General features: G+C 52.2%; 1 protein-coding gene across 1 annotated transcript in view; it reads left to right on the plus strand.

Annotated features, from left to right (window-relative positions):
• The window catches only part of LOC116101297 (olfactory guanylyl cyclase GC-D), a 34,680-nt gene extending 22,964 nt beyond the window's left edge, over positions 1–11,716 (plus strand). The window contains exons 13-18 of the mRNA XM_031384895.1: positions 1,033–1,225; positions 5,346–5,520; positions 6,262–6,360; positions 7,099–7,193; positions 8,966–9,051; positions 11,420–11,716. Coding sequence (XP_031240755.1) covers positions 1,033–1,225; positions 5,346–5,520; positions 6,262–6,360; positions 7,099–7,193; positions 8,966–9,051; positions 11,420–11,528 — 757 coding nt within the window. The 3' untranslated portion in view covers positions 11,529–11,716. The remainder of the gene's footprint in view (positions 1–1,032; positions 1,226–5,345; positions 5,521–6,261; positions 6,361–7,098; positions 7,194–8,965; positions 9,052–11,419) is intronic.
• Positions 11,717–21,521: the final 9,805 nt, after the last annotated feature.

Here is a 21,521-nt window from a genome sequence, read left to right on the forward strand (position 1 = left end):
AACAAACAAACAAAAAACAAAATACTCAGGAGCCAGTGTTGGTTCAAACTCTGGGAGTCTCACCCAGAGTTGTTTACCTTAGGCACATTTAAGCACAGCACAATCTGGTGAACACTGTTCTTGCGATGATGAACTCAATCCCACATGCACAACAAAGCATACCTAAATCTCTTTGAGGAACAAAGTAAGCTAAATGCAGATCAGACCTGACTATGTTGAAACTCTTTGTAAATTTGAAACTCTTGTAACGTTCCATAAAGAAGGGTTATATGGAGTGATTGAGAAAAACAATTTTAAGAGAAGGGTCTGGAGGAGGGGCTGATAATAGTTCTGGCCACATAGATTGCACAAAGCTCACCAGGCTAGAAAACCTGTCTGCTCTGGCCTTCTGCGGGGAAAGCAGGTTTTGCTGTTGAAGGAACAACCCCGTGTGCGTACTGTTCCAGGTTCCCCTTGTGAATGTCTGTAAGCACAAACACCTCCATGCCCCTACATGTGTGGGTGCTTCAGTGCACATATATGTGGGTGTGTTTAAGGACAGAGGTCAACCTCAAGTGTCATTTCTTAGAATACTTCCCATGTTGTCTTTTTGAGATAGAGTCTCTCTTTGTGACCCACAATTTGGCTGGGCAGACTGGCAACCCAGGAACTTCCAGTCTCTGTGCCCTCTGCACTGGGTTTACAAGCATGCATACCACCCTGGGATTCTTATTTGGATTCTGAAAATCAAACACAGGTCCTCCTGCGTGCACCTTCACTGACTGGCCCCCTCCCCAGCCTCATTTCTTCTCATCTATCTAACGTATTTGTCGAGCCTTTCCCATATATTGGACACTGAGCTGTGCATATCAGAGTTGAGCTCCTACTGCTCCACACCCCAAGAGCAAGGAGTGGCTTTAACTCTGAGAAAGTCAGGACAGCTGCATCCAATGTGGCTGACACACTGACCAATCCGGGATGTCCTCCCTATCACATTCCCAGCTTCCAAACTGGAAAAAACAGGGTCCTCATATGGCCCCTCTCACCTCTCAGGTCTGTCGCCCACGCTCTAAAGATGGGGACAACTGTGGAACCTGAGTACTTCGACCAGGTCACCATCTATTTCAGTGACATCGTGGGCTTCACCACCATCTCAGCCTTGAGTGAGCCCATTGAGGTGGTGGGTTTCCTCAATGATCTCTACACGCTGTTTGATGCTGTTCTAGACAGCCATGATGTGTATAAGGTGAGGACAACCAGAAACCTGCTTCTCGTGCTCTCTCTTTAGCCGGCACTGCTAATTTGTTTCCATCCACTCACTTTGTGCACTTGTATCAGTTAATTATTGCTGTGTAATGAATAATCTCAAAGTCCAGTAGCATACAAAGAAACCATTTGTTACAAGCCTCAGAATGAGCTGGAAGAAGTTTCTGGACTCACATGCATCTCCAGTCAGATGTGGGCCAGGTGGGCGGCTTGCTGATTTTAGTTTGGTTTTCTGCATCTCTGGAACCTTGATTGGAGGGACTGGGGTCTGGCCCAAAGTCTCTCTGAGATGGTTCACATGCATACCTGAGTTCCGAGAGAGGGCAGAGGCATGTCAGCCCTTGAGCTCTCACCTGGGATTGACATGCTGCTTTTCCTAACAAATTCTGTTGGCCAAAGGAGACAACATGAAGAGGTGGAAGATGCAATACCAGCTATGGATAGGAGCTGTTGTAGCCACATTACAGGAGATGTGGATCCAAGGAGGGATGGAGTATGTCATTTGAGTTTATTACTTCATAGTGTTCGTGTGTCCATGACCTGTCTATCTATCCTTGAACATTTTCACAGGCAGGCCCTTCTGTGCTTGGAACATGGGTACACAGATAAGTCAGCTCTAGTTCCCACCCTGCAGGAGCTCTCAGACCTGTAGGTGGAAGAGGACAATAGCCCCTGTGACCATGACAATGAGAGAAGGCTGAGGGACTGAGGAGAGCAGGGAGGGCTTCCTAAAAGAGGAAGCTTCCCCCCCAGCACTGTCCAGTTTGGGTGAGGCCACTTCAGCAGGCATTGTGGTACCACAAGCAAGCACCTGAAGCTCGAGAGGGCTGTGAGTAGGGAATTCCAGATGAGTCACTGTAGAACGTAGCACGGGCCAGCAGTAGAGGGGAGGAGACAGGCACCAAGCCCTTCTGTGACCTGTTTCTGGTGTGTCTCTAGATGCTGGGTTTGGTTCCAGGCTGGCCAAATGTGTTGCTTTGGCCAAATGTCTTCCCTTCTCTGGGCCTGTTTTTTATCTGTGGATTAGACAACTCCTATCCTGGCAGTTCAAAGGAGACACTGAAGTGTGTCAGCTGCAATTGGAAGAGCAAGTAGCTCACTGCTTCCTCTGCTGCTCAACTTTGCTGTAGAGACACTCCTGCAACCCTGCCTCCTCCAGCCCTGCCTTTTTGTAACAGAAGGTGGAGAAGAGGTTCAGACCTTACCTTGCCCAGGCCCTGTTGGCTTTTGACCATGTGTGTGTCCAGCAACTCCTTCAGGCCACAGCCCTTGGGGGACAGAGGCAAGGGCAGCTTCTGGAATGAGTCAGGAGATGGAGCAGGCAAACTGCTTGCATTATTTGTAGTGCCCCAGCACTAACTGAGCACCTACTGTATACAAGATGCTGGGTTAAGGGCTTTGTGTGCATGAGGACTTAGGAGGAAAGGGCTGGCACCCCTAACTTACAGATGAGATGGTGGGGATGAAGTGGCTTGGGTAAAACTGAGGGCTGAACTTGCCATTGGGCCCTCAGTGCCTTGTAGGAAGTTCACTCTATTTGTGATATAGATTCTCTTAGGATAAGGTGGCAGGTCACAGTGGCCCACAAGCCCTCTAGAGTTGACCCAGCTCTTCTCTGAGTGCATTTGTGGCTGCCCTCCCCCTCTGTGGACCGCCACATTTCTCTGAGTGTTCGAGGCTCACACCACCAGACCTTCTCACGTGACCCTTCCTCTTCCTGATTCGCCCACCTTTTTCCTCTCTCCCTGTTCCCTGTTAGCCATCTTCCCAGTCTCCCATTTGCTCCCTTGCCTCCTCGACATGGGTAGGTGCTCTCCTTGGCACTTTCAAAACTCCCCTTGGCAGAATTTGTTGATTCAGTCCAGAGGCCCAGAGAGGTAGGAAGTCTGCCTGGGTCTACATAGACAACAGCAGAGCCATGAGGGACACAGGCTACCACAAGCACTCTCTCCCACAGACAGTATGGTGGTGACCATCAGACACCTCTGCCACTGCCACTGCCACTTGAGATCCCAGCCCCTCTTCTGCTCCCCCTGGGGACTCCATGGCACCTAGTGATGTCTGGAAGGCCAATAGCCCACACCGAGGCCTCCTGTGTGTCTCACAGGTCTCCCTGTGCCTCCACACTTTGATCTGCCCCAAGTTACCCCTGGCCTGGTTCTCCTGCCTCTGCCAATCTTTTCTCACACATGTGGCCCTCCCAGCTCTGAATCACAGCTCAGCTCTGCTCTGAACTTGAGCCAAGAAGCCTGCCTCCTCCCGGCAGAGGGAAATGAAATCAAACAAGGCCTATACACCCCTCCAGATGTGGGGAACAGCAGGGCCAGTCTCTGTGATGTGTAATGCATCTCTCATCACTCCCCCCATCTGCCTTGGTTCCCCCCCCCCCCATCAACAGCAGGATCTAGTTACCACTTTGAATCTTTTCTGGGCTGAGAAGCAGCCATATAACCACTTCCTGCATGGGTGGAGGTATGGGTGGGGGGGTGAGGAAGAGAGTGGGGTATAGGGATGGGGACTGGGAATGGGGGTGGGCTGGAGAGACCACCCCAGCATCAGCATTGCTGGCTGAGCACCTTTCTGTACCTAGCAAAGAATTTGAGTGCCAGGGCGAGGCTTGGGACAGGAGAAAAGAGACAGGGACAGGTGTGGTTCCCCAGTTCAGCCTGCTGTGTGAGATGTGAGGCCCTAGCCATCTAAGCTATCAAACAGCCCCAAAGCTTGCCCATCCTCTGAGCCCAAAGCTCTCCTTAGTGAAGCACGGGGTTGAAATGCCAGTGGCTCAGGTCTGCTCTGCAGATTAGAAGAGAAAGGGCAGTCACCAGCAGAAGGCTAGCAGTGGCCGACTGCAGCCCTTCACCATTCTCAGGCCCCCAGTGAAAACCTGGAATCGAGAAGCACCGGAACTGAGGGAGAGTTTGGCCTCAAGGTCGTCACAGCATGCCTTATTTAGCACTATGAGTGCCCTTGGAGGGATGATTTAGCCCTTCATACACATGAAGCTCACAGAAGGCAAGAATCCCTTATGGTGGTTGCACAGCAAGTCAGTGGCCCAGTTAGAGTTCACAAGCATGCTCAGTGGGATGCAGCCCTTCCTCTTGCTTCTCCTCTGTGGTAGCATCCCTTCTGAGGGAAGCACATACATTACAGGCAGCCATGGCCTTGCTTACAAGTGGCTGCTCATGACCAGGCAGCTCAGGGCACACCACCTCTGTGAGGGCTAGTGTGGCTGACCCTGCAGTGCTGGACTGGGGGCTAGGGGTCAGCTGGTAAGAGCTAAGGTACATGACATGGGGCATTGTGGCATGGCAGTGTCTCGAGAAACAAAGAACTCTGCAGTAGAGGGGTGTGGTTGAGGAGGCATCACTCAGACAACGGGTCCTGAGGTTGCAAAGGGGCTCTGTGGGGGCAGCGTTACAGCTGGCTCTGTCAACTCATTCCACATACAGCTCACAGGGTAGAAGCTGTGGCTACAAGAGAAGCCCCCTGTGTGTGTCAGCAGCAGAGCTGTGGTGGTTCTAGAACTTTCTTTCTTTCCTCTACCCCCTCCTCCTTTTTTAATGTGTGTGTGTGTGTGTGTGTGTGTGTCTCACTCTCTCACACTCTCACTCTCTCACTCTATGTGTGTGTCTGTGTGTCTGTATCTCTCTGTGTGTCTCTCTGTGTGTGTCTGTCTCTGTGTGTGTGTGGGAGAGAGAGAGAGTGAGAGAAGAGAGAAAGAATATGCATGTGTTTGTGTGCATGTGTGTGGAGAACAGAGGACAATTTGTAGAACCCATTCTTTCCTTCTACCATGAGGGTTCTGGGTTCAAGCTCAGGTCTCCAAACTCAGCTACATACACTCCTACCCATGGAGCCATTGCGCGCGCGCGCGCGCGCACACACACACACACACACACACACACACTGTCACTTGCCTTACAAACAGAAGCCACCTGAACCTCACAGCTCTCATCAGTGCCGAGTGCCTGGGCCTGGAAGTCTGGGCAGAGGCTGCAGAGTGTGTGAGATTGGGGGTGGTAAGGTTAGAGCTGTTGATTGGTGGCACGTAGGTTTGGGTGTGTAACAGGCTGTCCCAACATGAGGTTTGTTGTTTGTAGGTAGAGACCATAGGGGATGCCTACATGGTGGCATCTGGGCTCCCTCGGCGCAATGGAAATCGGCACGCTGCTGAGATCGCCAACCTGGCCCTGGACATCCTTAGCTATGCAGGCAACTTCCGGATGAGGCATGCACCCGATGTGCCCATCCTTGTCAGGGCTGGTCTGCATTCAGGTAGGCAGGGCGCCATGGCCAGGCCAGCTGAACCTCCCAGAATTCCTAGGGGCACTGGTGGTGGGTCAGCTCTAATGCTGCATCTGGACTCTGGCATCCCGACACTCTGTCAGAAAGTTTTGTTCCTGGCCACCCTTGGCTACCAAAGGGTCTAGACACTCTGATTCATACATCTTACTTGGTTCGAAGTTCTGGTCAAGGGCAGCTGATTCCACATGGAGAAGTCGGTAGTCTGAAGAGGCAAAACTATCCTGTAGTCAAGGGGGCCACTAAATGTCTGCCGACCTGGGTGTGGCAGAGGATGCTCCTCCCACTCCCATGGCTCCTCCTCCTAGGATCAAGCACTGAGGGGAAGGCCCCCTGTAGCCTCAAAGCCCTCACTAACCTCTACAGCCTCCCCCTGCAGCTCCCCATTGGCTTCTCACCCACGGTCAGCTACAGTTTCCCAGGCCTTTGAACCTCATCTCCTGCCTACTCATCTTCCCCTCAAGACAGGTCAACTGCCATTTCTCTAGGTGGCCTCCCTCATCCCAGCACTAGCTACTGTTTCCCTGTCTCCCGCACCGCTGGGCCCCAGCCCCGAGCCTATCACATTCGTGGCCTCCCTCAGAGTTGCTGCTTACTCTAGACACCAGCATGACCTTCAGCTCAGGACACACAGAGGGTGGTGTGGTGGCATAGGTGGTGGACCCTGGAACTTCTGTGTGGCCCCTGGGTTCTCCCTGCACGTTTGGTTTTCAGGGCCCTGTGTGGCAGGTGTTGTGGGTCTCACTATGCCTCGGTACTGCCTCTTTGGGGACACCGTGAACACTGCCTCCAGGATGGAATCCACTGGGCTGCGTGAGTATCTCTGGCTTCTTTCCCACTCCTGGGGGAAGTCTTTCACAACAAACCCAGCCTGGCTGTGGGAAATGGTATCCAGTCACCATGTCTCCTCCTGGTGGCAGCATTCCCTAGGCTGCAGCACAGGGAGCAGAAGGGGAGGATGTGTGCTCTTTAACTTCCCATGGAGGTCTCTTAATGATCTCATGAGAGAACTAGCAGAGAAGACAATGATTCAAGAGGCAGGAAACCTAGGTCCTCCCCTAGCACTACAACCCGCCTTGCCCAGTGTCCTTGAGCAGGCTCTGCCTGGAAGGCCTTGGTGTCCTCCCTTTACGGTCAGGTGGCCTCTTCCAGCTTGGGATTTTACTTGACTGCATGCCAACCCCTGTTACGCTAGGTCAGCTCCAATGCCACCTTACATGGGGAGAAGCTACTCGGATGGCTTGAAGAAAGCAGCCAACATTGCCACATCTTAGGACCTGTCTCTGGGTGTAGATGGTGCAATCCCTAATGTAGCTCGTGCACACACTGTGTAACTGGATGTGGTAGCCTACAGGCAAACATTGTGTTCCTGGGACACCACCTCCTAACACTTGGTTTATACAATGTGCTTTTTCTTGGAGGCCCTTTTAGCAATCAACTGTCTAGGGGAACGAGAGGGTTAAGACAAGGAATCATATGCATGATAACTGTGTTGTGTGGCTGACTGGGGCTGCCACCAGGCAGTGGCTTGACTTCTGTCTTTCTTCACAGCATACAGAATCCATGTCAGCCGAAGCACTGTCCAGGCCCTGCTCAGCCTGGATGAAGGCTACAAAATTGATGTCAGAGGTCAAACTGAACTGAAGGTGAGGGACTGCCCTGGAGACTGGATTCTGAGCAGCAGGAGGCCTCAGCTGGCCAGTTTGTGTGAGCTGGGAATAGAAGTGATCCTTGATGGCCCCCAATTTAGAAACAAGAAACGGCTTCTTCCTAGAAGCTGTTTGGTTCTTTTCTAGAGTCAGGGGCATGGCAGAGAAGTTGTGGCCACTGATGAGCCACCGTGTAGCACACACAATGAATATAACCCTCAGAGCAGCTATGAAAAGAACAAATTCCCTGTGTTACATAGTTGAGTAAGTCAAATTACAAAAGCAAAGGCTAACTCATGACCTGATCTGATGATGGCTCCAAGCTTGTGACTTCTCTAGAACACTCTTGGGCTCCTAGACATCTGTCAGAACCCAGTTCAGGCATCACCTCTCACCAAAGCTTCCCCTGGCCCAAGAACATCCCCACTTCCTACAAATAGTGGCTACCATAACTTCCCTATACACTCATGAATGGCTTCCCACGGCCACAGTGTGATCCTGGGCTCTGAACTTGTCCACGAGCTACTTTGAGGCAGAGAAAAGCCTTGAGCCTTGGCTGTCTCCTCCTCCTCCTCCTCCTCTTCCTCCTCCTCCTCCTCCTCCTCTTCCTCTTCTTCTTCCTCCTCTTCCTCTCCTCCTCCTCTTCCTCCTCCTCCTCCTCTTCCTCTTCTTCTTCCTCCTCTTCCTTTCCTCCTCTTCCTCCTCCTCCTCCTCTTCCTCTTCTTCCTCCTCCTCTTCATCCTCCTCTTCCTCTCCTCCTCTTCCTCCTCCTCCTCCTCTTCTTCTTTCTCCTCTTCCTCCTCTTCCTCCTCCTCTTCATCCTCCTCTTCCTCTCCTCCTCTTCCTCCTCCTCCTCCTCTTCCTCTTTCTCCTCTTCCTCCTCTTCCTCCTCCTCCTCCTCCTCTTCCTCTTCTTCTTCCTCCTCTTCATCCTCCTCTTCCTCTCCTCCTCTTCCTCCTCCTCCTCCTCTTCCTCTTCTTCCTCCTCCTCTTCATCCTCCTCTTCCTCTCCTCCTCTTCCTCCTCTTCCTCCTCTTCCTCCTCCTCCTCCTTGTCCTCCTCCTTTAACACAATGCTTGATAAAGGCATTGACTTCCCCTACCTCACCCTGTCCCATCATCCTCCCCAGTTCCTCTGCTAGGGGAAACCCTGACTATGATGCAGGGGCTGCCTAGTGTAAAGCCACCCCAGGGCTGTGACTGGACCTCAGAATCGGGCACTCCTTATGATCCATCTCATGACACTGGGATGATGCCACTGCAGGAGGTGTAGCTGCAGGAGACACTGAGGTCCTCAAACTCTCAGGGGGCCAGTGTCTGCCTATGACAACCTGGGCTTGACAGGGCTAGAGGAAACTGGGGACAGGGCTGAGCCCAGGGCAGGAGTGTTTGACTTGGGAACACAAGCATGGCATGGTGTGTTCTGAGAAACAGAGGGCTGAGTCAGCAGAGGAACTCTGCAGGCTGGAATAGCATAGGAGCCCAGTGTCCTACAGCTCCTTCCCACCCAGTCAAGGAAGGCTGCAGAGTCTTCCAAGGGAAGGCTGGAAGGAATTCTCCACAGTGCATGCCAGGCCTGTCTGCATCTCTTTAACTGGTAAGTATTACATTATCTAATCCTCACGATGGCTTCAGGAGATAACAGAGGAAGCACAGAGAGGTGAAGTAAGTTGGCCAAGTCACACAGTTGTAAAGAAGGAGAGCCAGGCTTCTCCTTGCCTGGAGAGGTTCCTCAGGGCCTGGGCCTCTTACCTCTTTCTCTTTGTTCCAGGGGAAGGGCTTGGAGGAGACCTACTGGCTGACAGGGAAGGTGGGATTCTGCAGACCCCTGCCTACACCTCTGTCTATCAAGCCTGGGTGAGTGAGGGATTCCTCAAAGCCACTTCCCTATTAAGGATGATCCTGTTATTTTTGATAATCAAAGGCCTGACTACTGAAGTGACCTGGGAAATACATAATTTGCCTGGTGCTAACTAAGCACTGTCCCTGTGTGAATGGGTGGCATCTGATCCACAGCCTGGCTAAGCCACCATTTGGGGTGCAACAGGAGTCCCTAGGATGCTCACTTGGCTAGCATGAGAGCTTCCTGTGTCCCCATAAAAGCTGCATAAACAGACCATGTGTGGGGACACCACACAGGGACATGCCATGCACATCCAGCATCCAGCACTGAGGGTCTTTCTCTTCTGAGCTGTGTCCCTGTCAGTATCTGCCACAGACATGGGACTCTTACATTAGCAGGACATCAAAGGGCAGCATGAAGAAGATCCTTTAGAGCTTGGGCTGCTGACAGCATGTTCTCTGCCCTCCATCCTTGGGGGCACCGTGTCTTTCACTGAGGGCCATGTGGAACATTAGTGGGTTCCTCCAACAAGCTTATCCTCCATCCCCTTCCCCCATGAGCAGCCTCCACAGACAAAGGCAGCAGGCATAGGTGTTATCAAAGGACAGACAGTTCTGGACCAGGATGCCCAAGTCCACCAGGGGCAATTGGGCTGGGAACGCACCCTCCCAGATGCCTCTAACACATTAGTTTTCCACCTGTGGTTTGCGTTTGGGGGCTGACATACCAGATATCCTGCATACATTATGATTCAAAACAATAGCAAAATTCTAGTTATGAATGAACAATGAATTTCACCATCAGGGGTCACCACAGCATGAGGAACTGTATTAAAGGGTGGCCCCAGCTGGGAATCTCTGCTCTAACTGTCTGCTCTGAGCCAGTGGCTTCGCCCCTGCCAGCATTTACCAGTATTTACCAGTACTTGGCAGTACTCTGCTGCTTCCCGCAGCTGGACGCCTCCTCAGGGGCTTCTGGGCTAACCATTAAAGCACACCTCACGTCTTCCCACCCCAGGGCCTTTGCTCTTGCTGTTGCTATGGCTTAAGATGCCCTGCTACTTTTAGGGCTTTTGTTTTGTTTTGTTTTGTTTGTCATTAAGTCATTTTATTTATTTGTGTGTTTGTTTGTAGTACTGGGACTAAACTTGGATTGTGCTCCTCCTCTAAGCCACCCCCTCAATAGCCCTGCCCCTTCCTGCATTTCAATCCTCAGCTCACAGGCTCACTCTATTCGCCTGATCTGGTCACACCCTGCGGAAGTCCCAGTCCTCTCCTGCCCTGCCCCTGCCCAGGCTCTGTCCTTATCCATAGTTTGGTGAAGTCCTTTCTGCTGAAACTACTCTGTCCCAGGCCTGGGGTCTGCAGGCTTGGCTGCAATTTTTCAGCCCAGGTTCCTGAAGCTGATGACTTTCCCATTCCTAGGCAGAAACTTTAGAACGCGCCAGAAATGTTTTCATCTTCTGGCTCAGGGAAGAAGAAACTGGAGCTTAGCTGCAAAGAGCATCGCCTGACCCAAAGCCTCAGGCAGGCAGGGGAGGGTCTGTGCTCAAAGCCTACCTGTGAGCTGTCAGGGGTCAGCGTTTGTACACACACACACACACACACACACACACACACACACACTCTCACACAGCATCTGTGTACACACACTATTTCCATCAAAAGCAAGACAGAGATCAGAGACAAACGCCCTACCCTGATTTTTGTGGTGGCAAAACCACCAACAGAACTCAGAAAGCCTCATCCCATCACACCTCAGGGAGACATCCCACAAAGCTCCCTTTCTCTTCCTTCTGCTCTTGCCAACCCGCATCTAGGGGGTCCCTGAGAACTGGGAGTGTGGTTCAGTGGCAGAATGCTTGCCTAGTAGCTACAAAGTATTGGGTTTTACCCCTGTGGAGCGCTGTGAAGTCCTGGCTCAGATGCCTGCTTCATTGTCTGGATCAAAGCAATGCTTCGAGTTGGCCATGGGCATCATGGGCAGAGCATGAGAAAGTGAACATTTATGGGGGGTGTCCAGAGAACACCTTGCCCCAGTGTCTCCCAGAGTCATATCCCAAGTAGAGCCTAGAGGGGTGGCTATACACGCAGATGTCGAGTCACTGTGTGGCCATGCAGAAGACATCACATGGTTGAGCATTACAAAGGTGAGATGGGTCAAGCCAGGATGCCCCATATACCCAATATGTCCAGTATGCCCAGTGTGCCCATGGGCCTGGTATGCGCAGTATGTCCGATGTGCCCCTGTGCCCAGGGCAGGCTGCTGGGTATCAGCAGACATAAAAGCAGAAAGCACATGTGGCCCCTTTAAAAAGCCCAGCCACCTCTCACTGTTGCTCTGGCAAGTTATTTAGGATGCTTATCTCTCCTTTCTCCTCAGAGACCCGTGGCAGGACCGCATAAACCAAGAAATACGGACCGGCTTTGCCAAAGCTCGCCAGGGTCTGGCTGAGCCCAGGAAGTCAGGGGAGGCTGGGCCAGGTCCCTGATAGCAAGGTGGTGGGCAGGGGCCAAAGCAGCCAAGATGCCCCCACCACTCCTCCCCTGCTAGAAATGTCAGCTCCCTGGCTGTCTGCCACCTATGAGTGGTATGAGGAGCTGGTGTCTTCCCTAGTGACTCCAGGGATGTCCTTGCCTCCTGCCAGGAAAACAATAAAACTAGAAACACTCCCTTCCACCCTGCAGTGCTTCACTCAGCATTAGACACGCCATTTCAATGCAGAGATCTCACTGTCTCCAAGTCCCTCATTCCTATGGAAGACCCTGTCCCCAGCACATGGTTAAGGGCCCAAGGCCAGGGTAAGGGGAGCCTTTGCCCCAAGTGGCACAGCTCTTCTGGGCAAAAATAAAAGCTGGGCAGGAGAGGGAGGCCTCCTCAGGCTTGGCCAGTGCACACACCCACCCACCCCTACTCTGTGTGTGTGTGTGCGTGTTCTGTCCTCGCCCCAAGCCCCATCACAGTGCTTCTGAGGCCTCTCTGTTAGCCTCCCTAAGAGCATCAAAAGGACCCTTGGAATGCCTAGAATATACCATTGGACCCATAGACAGCGCCCAGTCCTGACTACTCCTCTGCCTCACCAGAACAGGTGCACAACTTCAGCATCTGGGAGCACAGTGCTGAGTGTCCAGTGTGGGGCTCCAGAATCTCAGGATGGGGGAAGAGGGGCTGAGAATTCCTTGGCTGTCAGGAAATAAGAGTTCAGAATAATAATAATGAGGAGGAGAAGGAAGAAGAGGAGGAGGAAGAGAAGAAAAGAGGAGGAGAGGAGGAGGAGGAGGAGAAGGAGAAGGAGAAGGAGAAGGAGAAGAAGAAGAAGAAGAAGAAGAAGAAGAAGAAGAAGAAGAAGAAGAAGAAGAAGAAGAAGAAGAAGAAGAAGAAAAGAACTTAATTAAAAGAACCTTCACTAATTAAAAAGTGGCACATCAAAGAATGCTCCCCAAATCCTTGCAGCTGATTTCAGAGCCAGCAAGATCTGCCCTACATGTAACTCATTTCCCTATTGATGGACGGGGGCCCTTTGGGAGAAGGAGCTGATGGTAAGACTCTAACCTGGGGGTTCTGGAAAACCTGTCTAGAGTCACTGTGTCCAGATTCCCTTCACCTGGCCACCCCTACCTGTGTAACTTTGCACCTAATCCTTTTAAGCATGTGGAGACATTATGCCGTCCACCAAGTCGTCCTGCAGATGTCGAGAGGGGAAGTCCTCCTGTGTGTTGGTGGGACGTGTCTATGACTTGCGTGGTATAGCTACGGAGGACCTGCTTTCTCTGTGAGCCTTCACAGCCTGCTTTAGGCCTGTAGCTCTTACCAGAAGCCTCACCCTGTATCTTCATCTGAGATATGCATGGGTGATTGGTTAGATAATCAGTGAGGCCCTCTAGATACTTGGACATGTGGATGCTGTGAGTGTCCTGGGGCACATGGAGGGACACAGAGGCATCTGCACATGATGGGCAAACACAAGGGATCTGCCTTTACCTGGGCTTCAGTGTTCCCTCTGTGAGCTGAGTGGCCTCAGCCATCACACACATCTCTGAGCCTCAGTCTCTACTGCACTATAGAGACCAGGTGCCTTCACTACCTTGTGGGTTCTTGTGCAGTCAGAGGGTATCAGGGAGCAGAAGCCACACAAACTCAGGGTGTGGGACAGATGTGACTTAGGGTGTACACATGTCAGTGACCTGACCTATGAATCTCTGTAGAGCCTTACGTAGACCCCAGAGCTGAAAGGGCCCTAGCAGGTAGAACACAGTGAGCCTGGGTGAGCTTTCACTGTGTCATGCAAGCACTGTCTATGAGTCTCTGTGTCTATGCACTTGTGGTTTGTGTTTCTTGTGTGCATGTATCACTGTGTACGTAGGCCTGGAGATCTGCAAGTCTGACATCAGCATATGTGTGGTTAAATCTGAGTGTCCGTGTGAGCCCCGCTTCAAGCACCGCACAGCTCACATTTGTATGTCCTATAACATGTATCTGTGCATGCCCATGTATGTGTCATGTCTAGTGCAGCTGGCTTTACCCATGGGCTTTCACACTTGAGCAGTACAGGAGAGCAACCAGCCAGCTGGTCACAAAGGAGATGTTCCCACTGCTGGCCCAGGCTGCTGTTCTCAGGCTTCTGTACAGACACCTCTGGAAGAAACTGGGGGCTTGGCATTCGGGGTGAAGAGTGGAACCCTGACTCTAAAGTTGGCCCACTAAGCACAGTAGTTATGTGAGCTGGCCCCTCTGAGGGCATTCTCCTATCCTATACTCCCCTATCCTTCAGAATTGGAGAGTTGGCTGTACCCCCACTATGCCCTGCCTGCTGCCTGCTGTAGGTCAGGCCTGTCTTTAGCTCTACCACGCCTACCACCCTTGAAGGAACTGTTTGCCCATCTTATGGACCAGGAGATGGAGAGTTAGAGGGGGGTAGTGTGCCCTCTCCCTTCCCTGACCCCGGCCTCCTAGTGCTAGAGAAGCCCTCCTCCTCCAAAAAGCCACAGTCCCCAGTATGTTCCCAGGGCTCTGCCTCCAGAACCATGGCTCTCCTCTACAGAACTGCAGGGCCTTTGGAGCCAGGCGCAGCGGCTCTGGAGAGGAGCCGGCCTGGTGCATGAGCTCACACACTTAGGCAGAGCCCTATGCTGGCTTTCAGCTGGTGACTGAGATGTCCCTCTGTCCCACCAGCCTGAGTATCTTCCCATCCTTGGGTTCCCAGGAAAGGGCTATTCCAGCCTCACAGGAGATGGGGCCACGCTTCAGCAGAGGGGGTCCTGGTGGAGCCAAGTGATTGGTAGCAGTTGGTCCCTCATCATGTAATTGGACACAACTTGGGGTAGTGAACTTGGAACACTGCAAGGTCTTCAGCTCATGGCCAAACTCTGCACCTGTCTGCCCCAGCACAGGCTCCCAGAACCCCCAGATCTTTTGCTGTGGCATATTCTCTCCTCTTCCCCAGGCCCCTCAGGATACCCCAGCTTTGCTCCTACTGCTGTCTACCTAAATGACCTTAGTCCTTTCCGACGCCCAGTAAACCACTACACACTCGTCAAAGCCCTCCTGAAGAAGCTCCCCTCCCCCCCGTTGCTATAGACCTTCCCACCTCTACTCTGAATGAGTTAGCAGTTGCTATGGCTGGCATCTCTGGGGCAGAAGCCCTTATCCAACTCTTTCCTTTACCCGAATGCCTAGGTAGAGGCAGAGGAGGGACTGAATTAGTGAGTGGACAGATAAGTGAAGTGATAAAGAGTCTACAGGCTTTCATGAGCAATCCTTCCCTGGGACGCTCAGACTGACGCTCACTCAGGACTCAGCACTCACTCAGGTGTAGGCTCTGCAGCATGTCAGCTGGTCCTAGCCTCTCTTACAACCCTTCAGCAACTGCAGACATGCACAGCCTGCTGTTCCTTTCCAGCCCCTTGGCTACCACACCTCCTGACAGATTCCTCCTCTCCAGGTCTCTGCTCTCTGCCACTTCCTACAGGAAGCCTTCCAACCCTTCCCTGAGGCCTTTCTCCCACCCCTGAGTACTATGCAAGAAGCATCTGCCATGACTTTTTATCCCCAGCCACTCTGGCTGGGCTGATCTGAGTGTGCCTTTACTGCAGACCTGGGACTTCCCAAGCAGGGCCAGGTCTACACCCTGTTCTTGTGACTTGAGCCTCTGGTCAATAGAGAAGGAACTTAGTGCGGTAGCAGAGGTAGAAGCAGCTACAGTGGTTAAGTAAGCACCAGTGTAAGGATACCAATGTGTGGGGAACACTGCTCAAAAGAAAGCCGAGGCTATGCTCCGTGGGAGGCGGTTAAATACTGCAGAGCAGAGACACATGGATTGGCCATCTGCTATACACAGTCTCTGGACAAACTTGAGGTCCTGGGGAGAGGGTCAGCTGCTCCTTAATGAGAAGCCAAGGTCCCCAAGCCAATCCTGGCTCATTCCTGAAGGGTCTAAGGTCTACAAGGCCCTTTTCCTGACTTTCACTCATGTCCTGTTCAAGGCTCCAGTCTCAGAGAGCTGAGTCTTAAGACATCCACTAGGGGGCAGGCAAGGCATTCCAGAAGCAGACAGGCTCTCTGAGTTACAGGCTGCCGACCTGGTTGGCCTGCTGGACGGGAGGTCAATGGAAGGCTCACTCCGCTGTATCGACTTGTCTGGAGGCTCCACCTGACCACTGAAGGGCAGCGCGAGATCAGTGTCCTGTCACCACCACACAGGAGGCCTGGAGGCACTGGGAGGCAAGTATCAAAGGGTTTGTTGGCATTTCACTAGTCACATTTTCTACCAAATGACAAGTCGAGCTCATTTAAAGCATGTTCCCTGGCTGATGTGGCTTATTGTACCGTCTCCTGGGAGGCAGGCCAGATTGTCCCGTTCACAGACAGGGAGACACCCCATGGCCTCCCACTGATGGCTTGACCTTTCTTCTGAGCCCCAGATCTACTGACATCTCCTTGCGGAGTCCCAGGTTCCCCAACTATGCAGAATCTAGCCAAATGTGTGTGTGTGTACATGTGTGTGCATGCATGTGTACAAGTGTGCATTGTGTGCATGGGTACAGGTGTGTGTACATGTGTGTGCATGTGTGTGTGCGTGTGTGTACATGTGTCTGTAGATTGTATACATGCATGTGTACAGGTGTTCATATGTGTGCATGGGTACAGGTGTGTGCACATATGTGTATGTGTGCAGATTGTGTGTGTGCACATATGTACAGGTGTGTGTGCATGCAAGTGCAGCCAGAGGCCGCTGCTGAATCTTCCTTGATCGTTCTCCACCTTAGTTTTTGAAACAGGGTCTCTCACTGTACCCAGGGTTTATTGACTGGGCTGGCCAATGAGCTCCAGTCTCAGGCTCCCCATCACTAGGATTAGAGGTGCATGTCACCACAGTCACCTTTCTGTGGGAATGCTGGGAATCAGAACTCAGGCCTTTGTGCCTGCATGGCTAGCACTTTATTGACTCCCCCCAACCCTGAAGCCTGGGCACCTTAAAGGCTTGGCATTCTCCTGAGGCCTGGGCATACTGTGAGGCTCTCACGGATAGCCGTAGAGCATCTTTCATGCCACACAAAAGGGGAACTACTGTGAATAGGGTATCTGGAACTCCATTTTCTCCACAGCCCCACGAGGTTAAGTAGAGGCCATCTTTTTAGATGAAGGTATTCAGGCTGTGGTCAAGGTCACCCAGCCACCCTATGGCAGAACTGAACCTCAACTCCAAAACCACCTCTAGCACCACCCTGGCAACCTCACAAGCTACAGAGTAATGAGGTGACAGGTCCAGCTATTAGTGTGTCAGGCTGTGTGAGAGCAAAGGAAAAGCCAGGTACCCAGGACTCTTCAGACTTCTATCTCTGTGCATGGCAGTAGCCCCCACAGTGTTTCTTCTGTCCCTCCCTCCGCAGCCTTCTCCTGGATCCTGAGCCCAAGGAATATGGATACTCGGGACCCCTTTGGGCCATTTTTGCAGGGTCAGCATGGAGCCCTCCTAGGAAGTTCCTCCAGCCCTTGCCTCTGGAATTTTCCATGAGAGAGGGAGGAGGTGGGGAAGAGGGAAGCAGAGAGGGAGGAGCTGGAAAGGAAAGAGAGTGGGGGACTGGAAAGGGCTTTTGGTGGTGATAACCAAGCAGGCTTGAGAGAGCAGGAAGGAGAGAGGGGGTGGAGGACGTGTGTGGTTGTGTGATTTCTCAGATGCTGGGAGCAGTCTAGGAGACAGGAAAAGTGGGAGGAGTGGTGTGAGCCCCACCACAGTGACATCATAGATCTTTAAGCAGTGAGTGGCCTGGTCCACGGTTGGCACAGGGATATAGGAATCGGAAAGGGGGCCTTGAACTAGGAAGCTGTCCTGTGGGAAGGGTGAGAACACAGGAGAGGCTCCAGGTTCAGATGGGAGGAGGGAGGTAGGAGAAAGCAGACGTGGGGAAGGATGCAGAACAGTGGCTGAGGGAACAGGGGTCAGAGTCCATCCATGGTGGCACTGGCCTGAAGGCTGTGAACAAGCTCAGTAGGCTGAGGAGCTGGAGGCAGCAGTGAGGAATGGGGAGACAGGAGAGCAGTCAGCTCCATTCTAGGTCTGGCTAGGAAGAGGCTGGGAATTGGGGCTTTGTCCCTACTGCTGGAAAAATACACAGGGAGAACAACCATCTAGAATGTTCCTCCATCGGGACTGTGTCTGCCAGCAGGCAGCATAGCTAGCCAGCCAGAAAGCTGGGCACACCTATGGGACACATGCAAGCAGGATCAAGATTGTTCTGAGGAAGAGTTCAGACCTCAAACCTTGGTGTCCTGTCTGCCTGACACACAGAGGAGTGAGATAGCCAGCAGGCAGCAGTCATCCAGCTGAAGAGGCCAGAGAACAGAAGTCCTGCACACCCAGGACTTTCCGAGATCGCAGATCTGAGGAGCATCTTTGGGGAGAAGGCCAAGCATCCGCTGACACAGCCCAGCCTTGGTGTATCTGTCTGGATTACTCACAGGATCCCCACAGCTGCTGCTGTCTGACTGATGTCAAGACGTGCCTCCCCCTTCATTCCTCTCTGTACCTTAGGAATCAGCCATAGTAAAAGACACTTGGCTCCTGTGTGGTCTAACACTGAGAAAATCTGCTTCTGAGTCCTGAAGATGGCAGCCCAGTTCCTATGAGTGTGTCAACAAATGTGCCCGTGTGTCTGAGTGAGTGTGAGTGTGTGTGTGAGTATGTGAGTGTGAGTATGTATGTGTGTGTGAGTGTGTATGTGTGAGTGTGTGTGTGTGTGTGTGTGTGTGTATGTGTACAGAAAGGAAACTTTTGTCCACATCTCTCATGTGCAAACGAGGATTTGGGGGAGCTGGGACATTTTGTCCCTCCATACACATAAGATGTGAGCCATAGTTTGGATTCTATATATAGTGGATGAGCATGCGTGTGTGCTGTGTATATGCTTGGGATGTGTTCTGCATAAGCCCTGCCTGCTTGTGTTGATTTTGTTTGTGTGTGTGTGTCTGTGTGTATATGTGTGTGTGTATCTGTGTGTGATGTTTATGTGACCTCTCTCTTTCTCTGTGTGTGTGTGTGTGTGTGGTGTATGTGTGTGCACATGTCTGTACAGGTGCACACACATACTTACATGTGCATGTGAAAGCTAGAGGTCAGAGGTGGCCTCCTCAGTCACTCACTCTCCACCTTATTTATTCATTAATTTTTGAGACAGGGCCTCTCACTGAACCTGGAGTTCGTGATTCCCAGGGATTGGCCTGTCTCTTAACCTCCTCTATCCCCAACTCCTGACCCCCTCACCCCCAGCCCAGTCCAATCCCATCCAGCACTGGGATTAGAACTATATGCACCACACTCAACTTTTAAAGAGGGTTCTAGGATCCAAACTTATGCATTCATGGTTGACCAGCAAGCACTTTACCAACCCTGAGATGACCTATCAGGAGCTTGAGAGGTTGATGATGCTGGATGCCTATGTGGCATCTTGTGTCGGGTGACAGGCCTTTGTTTCTGTGAATGTGCTCCAGAGGTCTCTGGCTGTCTCTGAGGCTGTGTGTGGAAGGCACATATGTGTAGGTGTTGTTTGCTGACACCCAGTGTTGGTGGAGCTCGTGCGTGGCTCTTACCAGCAAGTTAGGGACTGTCACAGGATCTGTGATGTAGCTCAGGAAGCATGTGTCACCTTCAAAATGGAGATGATGTTGTCATTGATGATGATGTAAAAACCTGCCTTATTAGATGTATTAGAGTTTGACTGTGCTATAATTCAAGCTGCCTGGTCTAGACTTCCCTTGCCGACTTGAGCCACCTCTGGTAAGGAAGACTAGAGATCCCAGAAACAGGCTCTTGTGTTTCCAACCAACCTCTCAAGCCCCTAGGGATGCCCTGAAATGTGATCCTAGGGCTGTGGAGATGGCTCGGTTGGTAAATGTGCTTGCTGATCAAGCACGAGGGTATCTCCCTATTGTCCTTTTGCCCTACCGTCCCTTGTCCCCCATCACATAGCTCCATGTCCAGAGCCATCCTAGTGTAGATGCCTCTCAGGGGGAAGTCCATGGACTAATATCCTCAACACTACGAGGTTCACTAAAGGTCCAGATTCTGGGGCTCACTTCCAATCCGCTGAACCAGCCTCCCTTGGGAGGCTGCTATCTACTTTAACCAGACTCAAGACCTCTCATGATTAGGATGTGTGGGAGCAGGACTCTGTCTTCTCTGAAGAAGTTGCTGTGTGGGCCCGGGAGCCCCGCATCCGATATGAAGCATGTTGAAGAAAGTGAGCAGGGCTGAGAGAAATGGACTCTTCCCATGTGACCACAGGCTGTTCTCACCTTACTAACCTAGAAGGGGAGGAGGCAGATGCTATACTCTGAAGTGTGGGAAGGTGACTCTTAGCTGTAGGGATCAGCCTTGCTTGTGGCAGCCAGATTCCAGAGGCTCTGCTGAGCGTGGGACTTGTAGCCCTAGAGGAAGCTGGAGCCTGATGCCCACTGCAGACTTAGCCCAGGCAGGAACCTGGCCTCTACTCTCCATCTTAAGAAAGAGCCTAAGGAAACTGCCAGGACAGGGTGTCTATTGTGAGAGCTTCACCAGGCCATTGCCCATGTGCTAGCAGCTGGGAGCATGGAGCTTGTGGGGCAAGGTCTCTGTGTTACAGCTCTCCTCAAACCAGGCCTTCCAGATCCCTCCTCCAGGCTGTCACTGTCTTCCTGTCACCCACAGAACTTAGGCTTTCCCAGAGGAAGATGACACCACCAACCAGATGACCCAGTCCTGCACCATTCTCCTTCCCCAGTGCTGTCAGCCCCTCACCATCCCTGAAGCTGGGCTCCATTCTACTGAGGATGATCTGAGGTCACAGTGAGGATGTTGAGCTGAGGGTGTCCCACTCCCTGGCAGGAGCCTTGTCCTCTACATGAAGCCCAGTTCCCATAACTGCCAACTCCAGTACTGCCTCATGGACCATGGATAAGGTCATGCTATACTACCCCCATGATGGAGCCCCCTGGGATCTGACCTTCAAATGGTTAACCGGGAAGTCTATGAGCTGGGTCTCCCCCAGTTCCCAGCAGTCCCCGGCTGCAGTATTGTGGTTTCACGGTCCATGGCTCAGCACAGACACACTATGAAGATGCTTGGAGCTTCATGTTTGTCTTAAAAGTTCTCACTTGGCACCTTGCCACTCCCTGGGGGCCTGGGGAGCCTGTAGGAGGATAAGTCACAGTGTTTACTGCTGAGAGATGCTCGCTGCTGGCACTCAGAGCCTGGAGGCCCCTGTGCGATGGGGGGAGGGAGGGTTGGGGGAAACTGGGCCTCAGCAACACCTGCTGCCCCTGCATGGATGACTCTATCACATGTTCCACCAAGAACAGAAAATCAGCCCTCTGGGGGTCACCCAGGCTCAATAGACCTGCTGGCTTCCAGATGACCTGCCCTGTCCATTGTATGGATAAGGCCAGACTCTCAGCCTGTCCCTGAAAGGGGCCATGATGGCCAGCCAAGGGGAGATCTCCAGACAAGCATCCACCCTGACCCCATTCCACAGCCCTCTTCCCTCCACTAAAGCCATTCATTCCCCAGTGCAAATCACACACCTAATTCCTATGTGGGCTTGTCTCCCTGGCCCCAGCACTGGCTTTTGGCTTCAAATTCTCTTCTCTGATATGTCTGACACCTAGTCACATGAATTATACTTTCTTATTGTCCCTTCAAGAGGCAAGGTCAGAGCCATGATCCCTCAGCAGGCATAGTCATCACCCGCTCTGTATAAGGGAAGATGAGTGGGGGAAGATTTGGGGAAGCCAGGGTTCTGGCCCAGCAGTCAGGGCCCTATTAGCAGCCGATGGGGAACTCTCTGGCTCCCAGGAGCCTGCACCAGTAGTAGGCAGGGTCACAGAATGAAGATAGCCATAACTGAACGCTAGATTCAGTTACTTAACTCTCCGAGCATCATTTTCCAGTCAATAAGGATAGACAGCTAACTTTAAAACTGTGGCCATCTTTACTCTGGTATACCAAATAAGG

This window comes from Mastomys coucha, unplaced genomic scaffold, assembly GCF_008632895.1.
Source record: "Mastomys coucha isolate ucsf_1 unplaced genomic scaffold, UCSF_Mcou_1 pScaffold21, whole genome shotgun sequence".
Taxonomy (NCBI): Eukaryota; Metazoa; Chordata; class Mammalia; order Rodentia; family Muridae; genus Mastomys; species Mastomys coucha.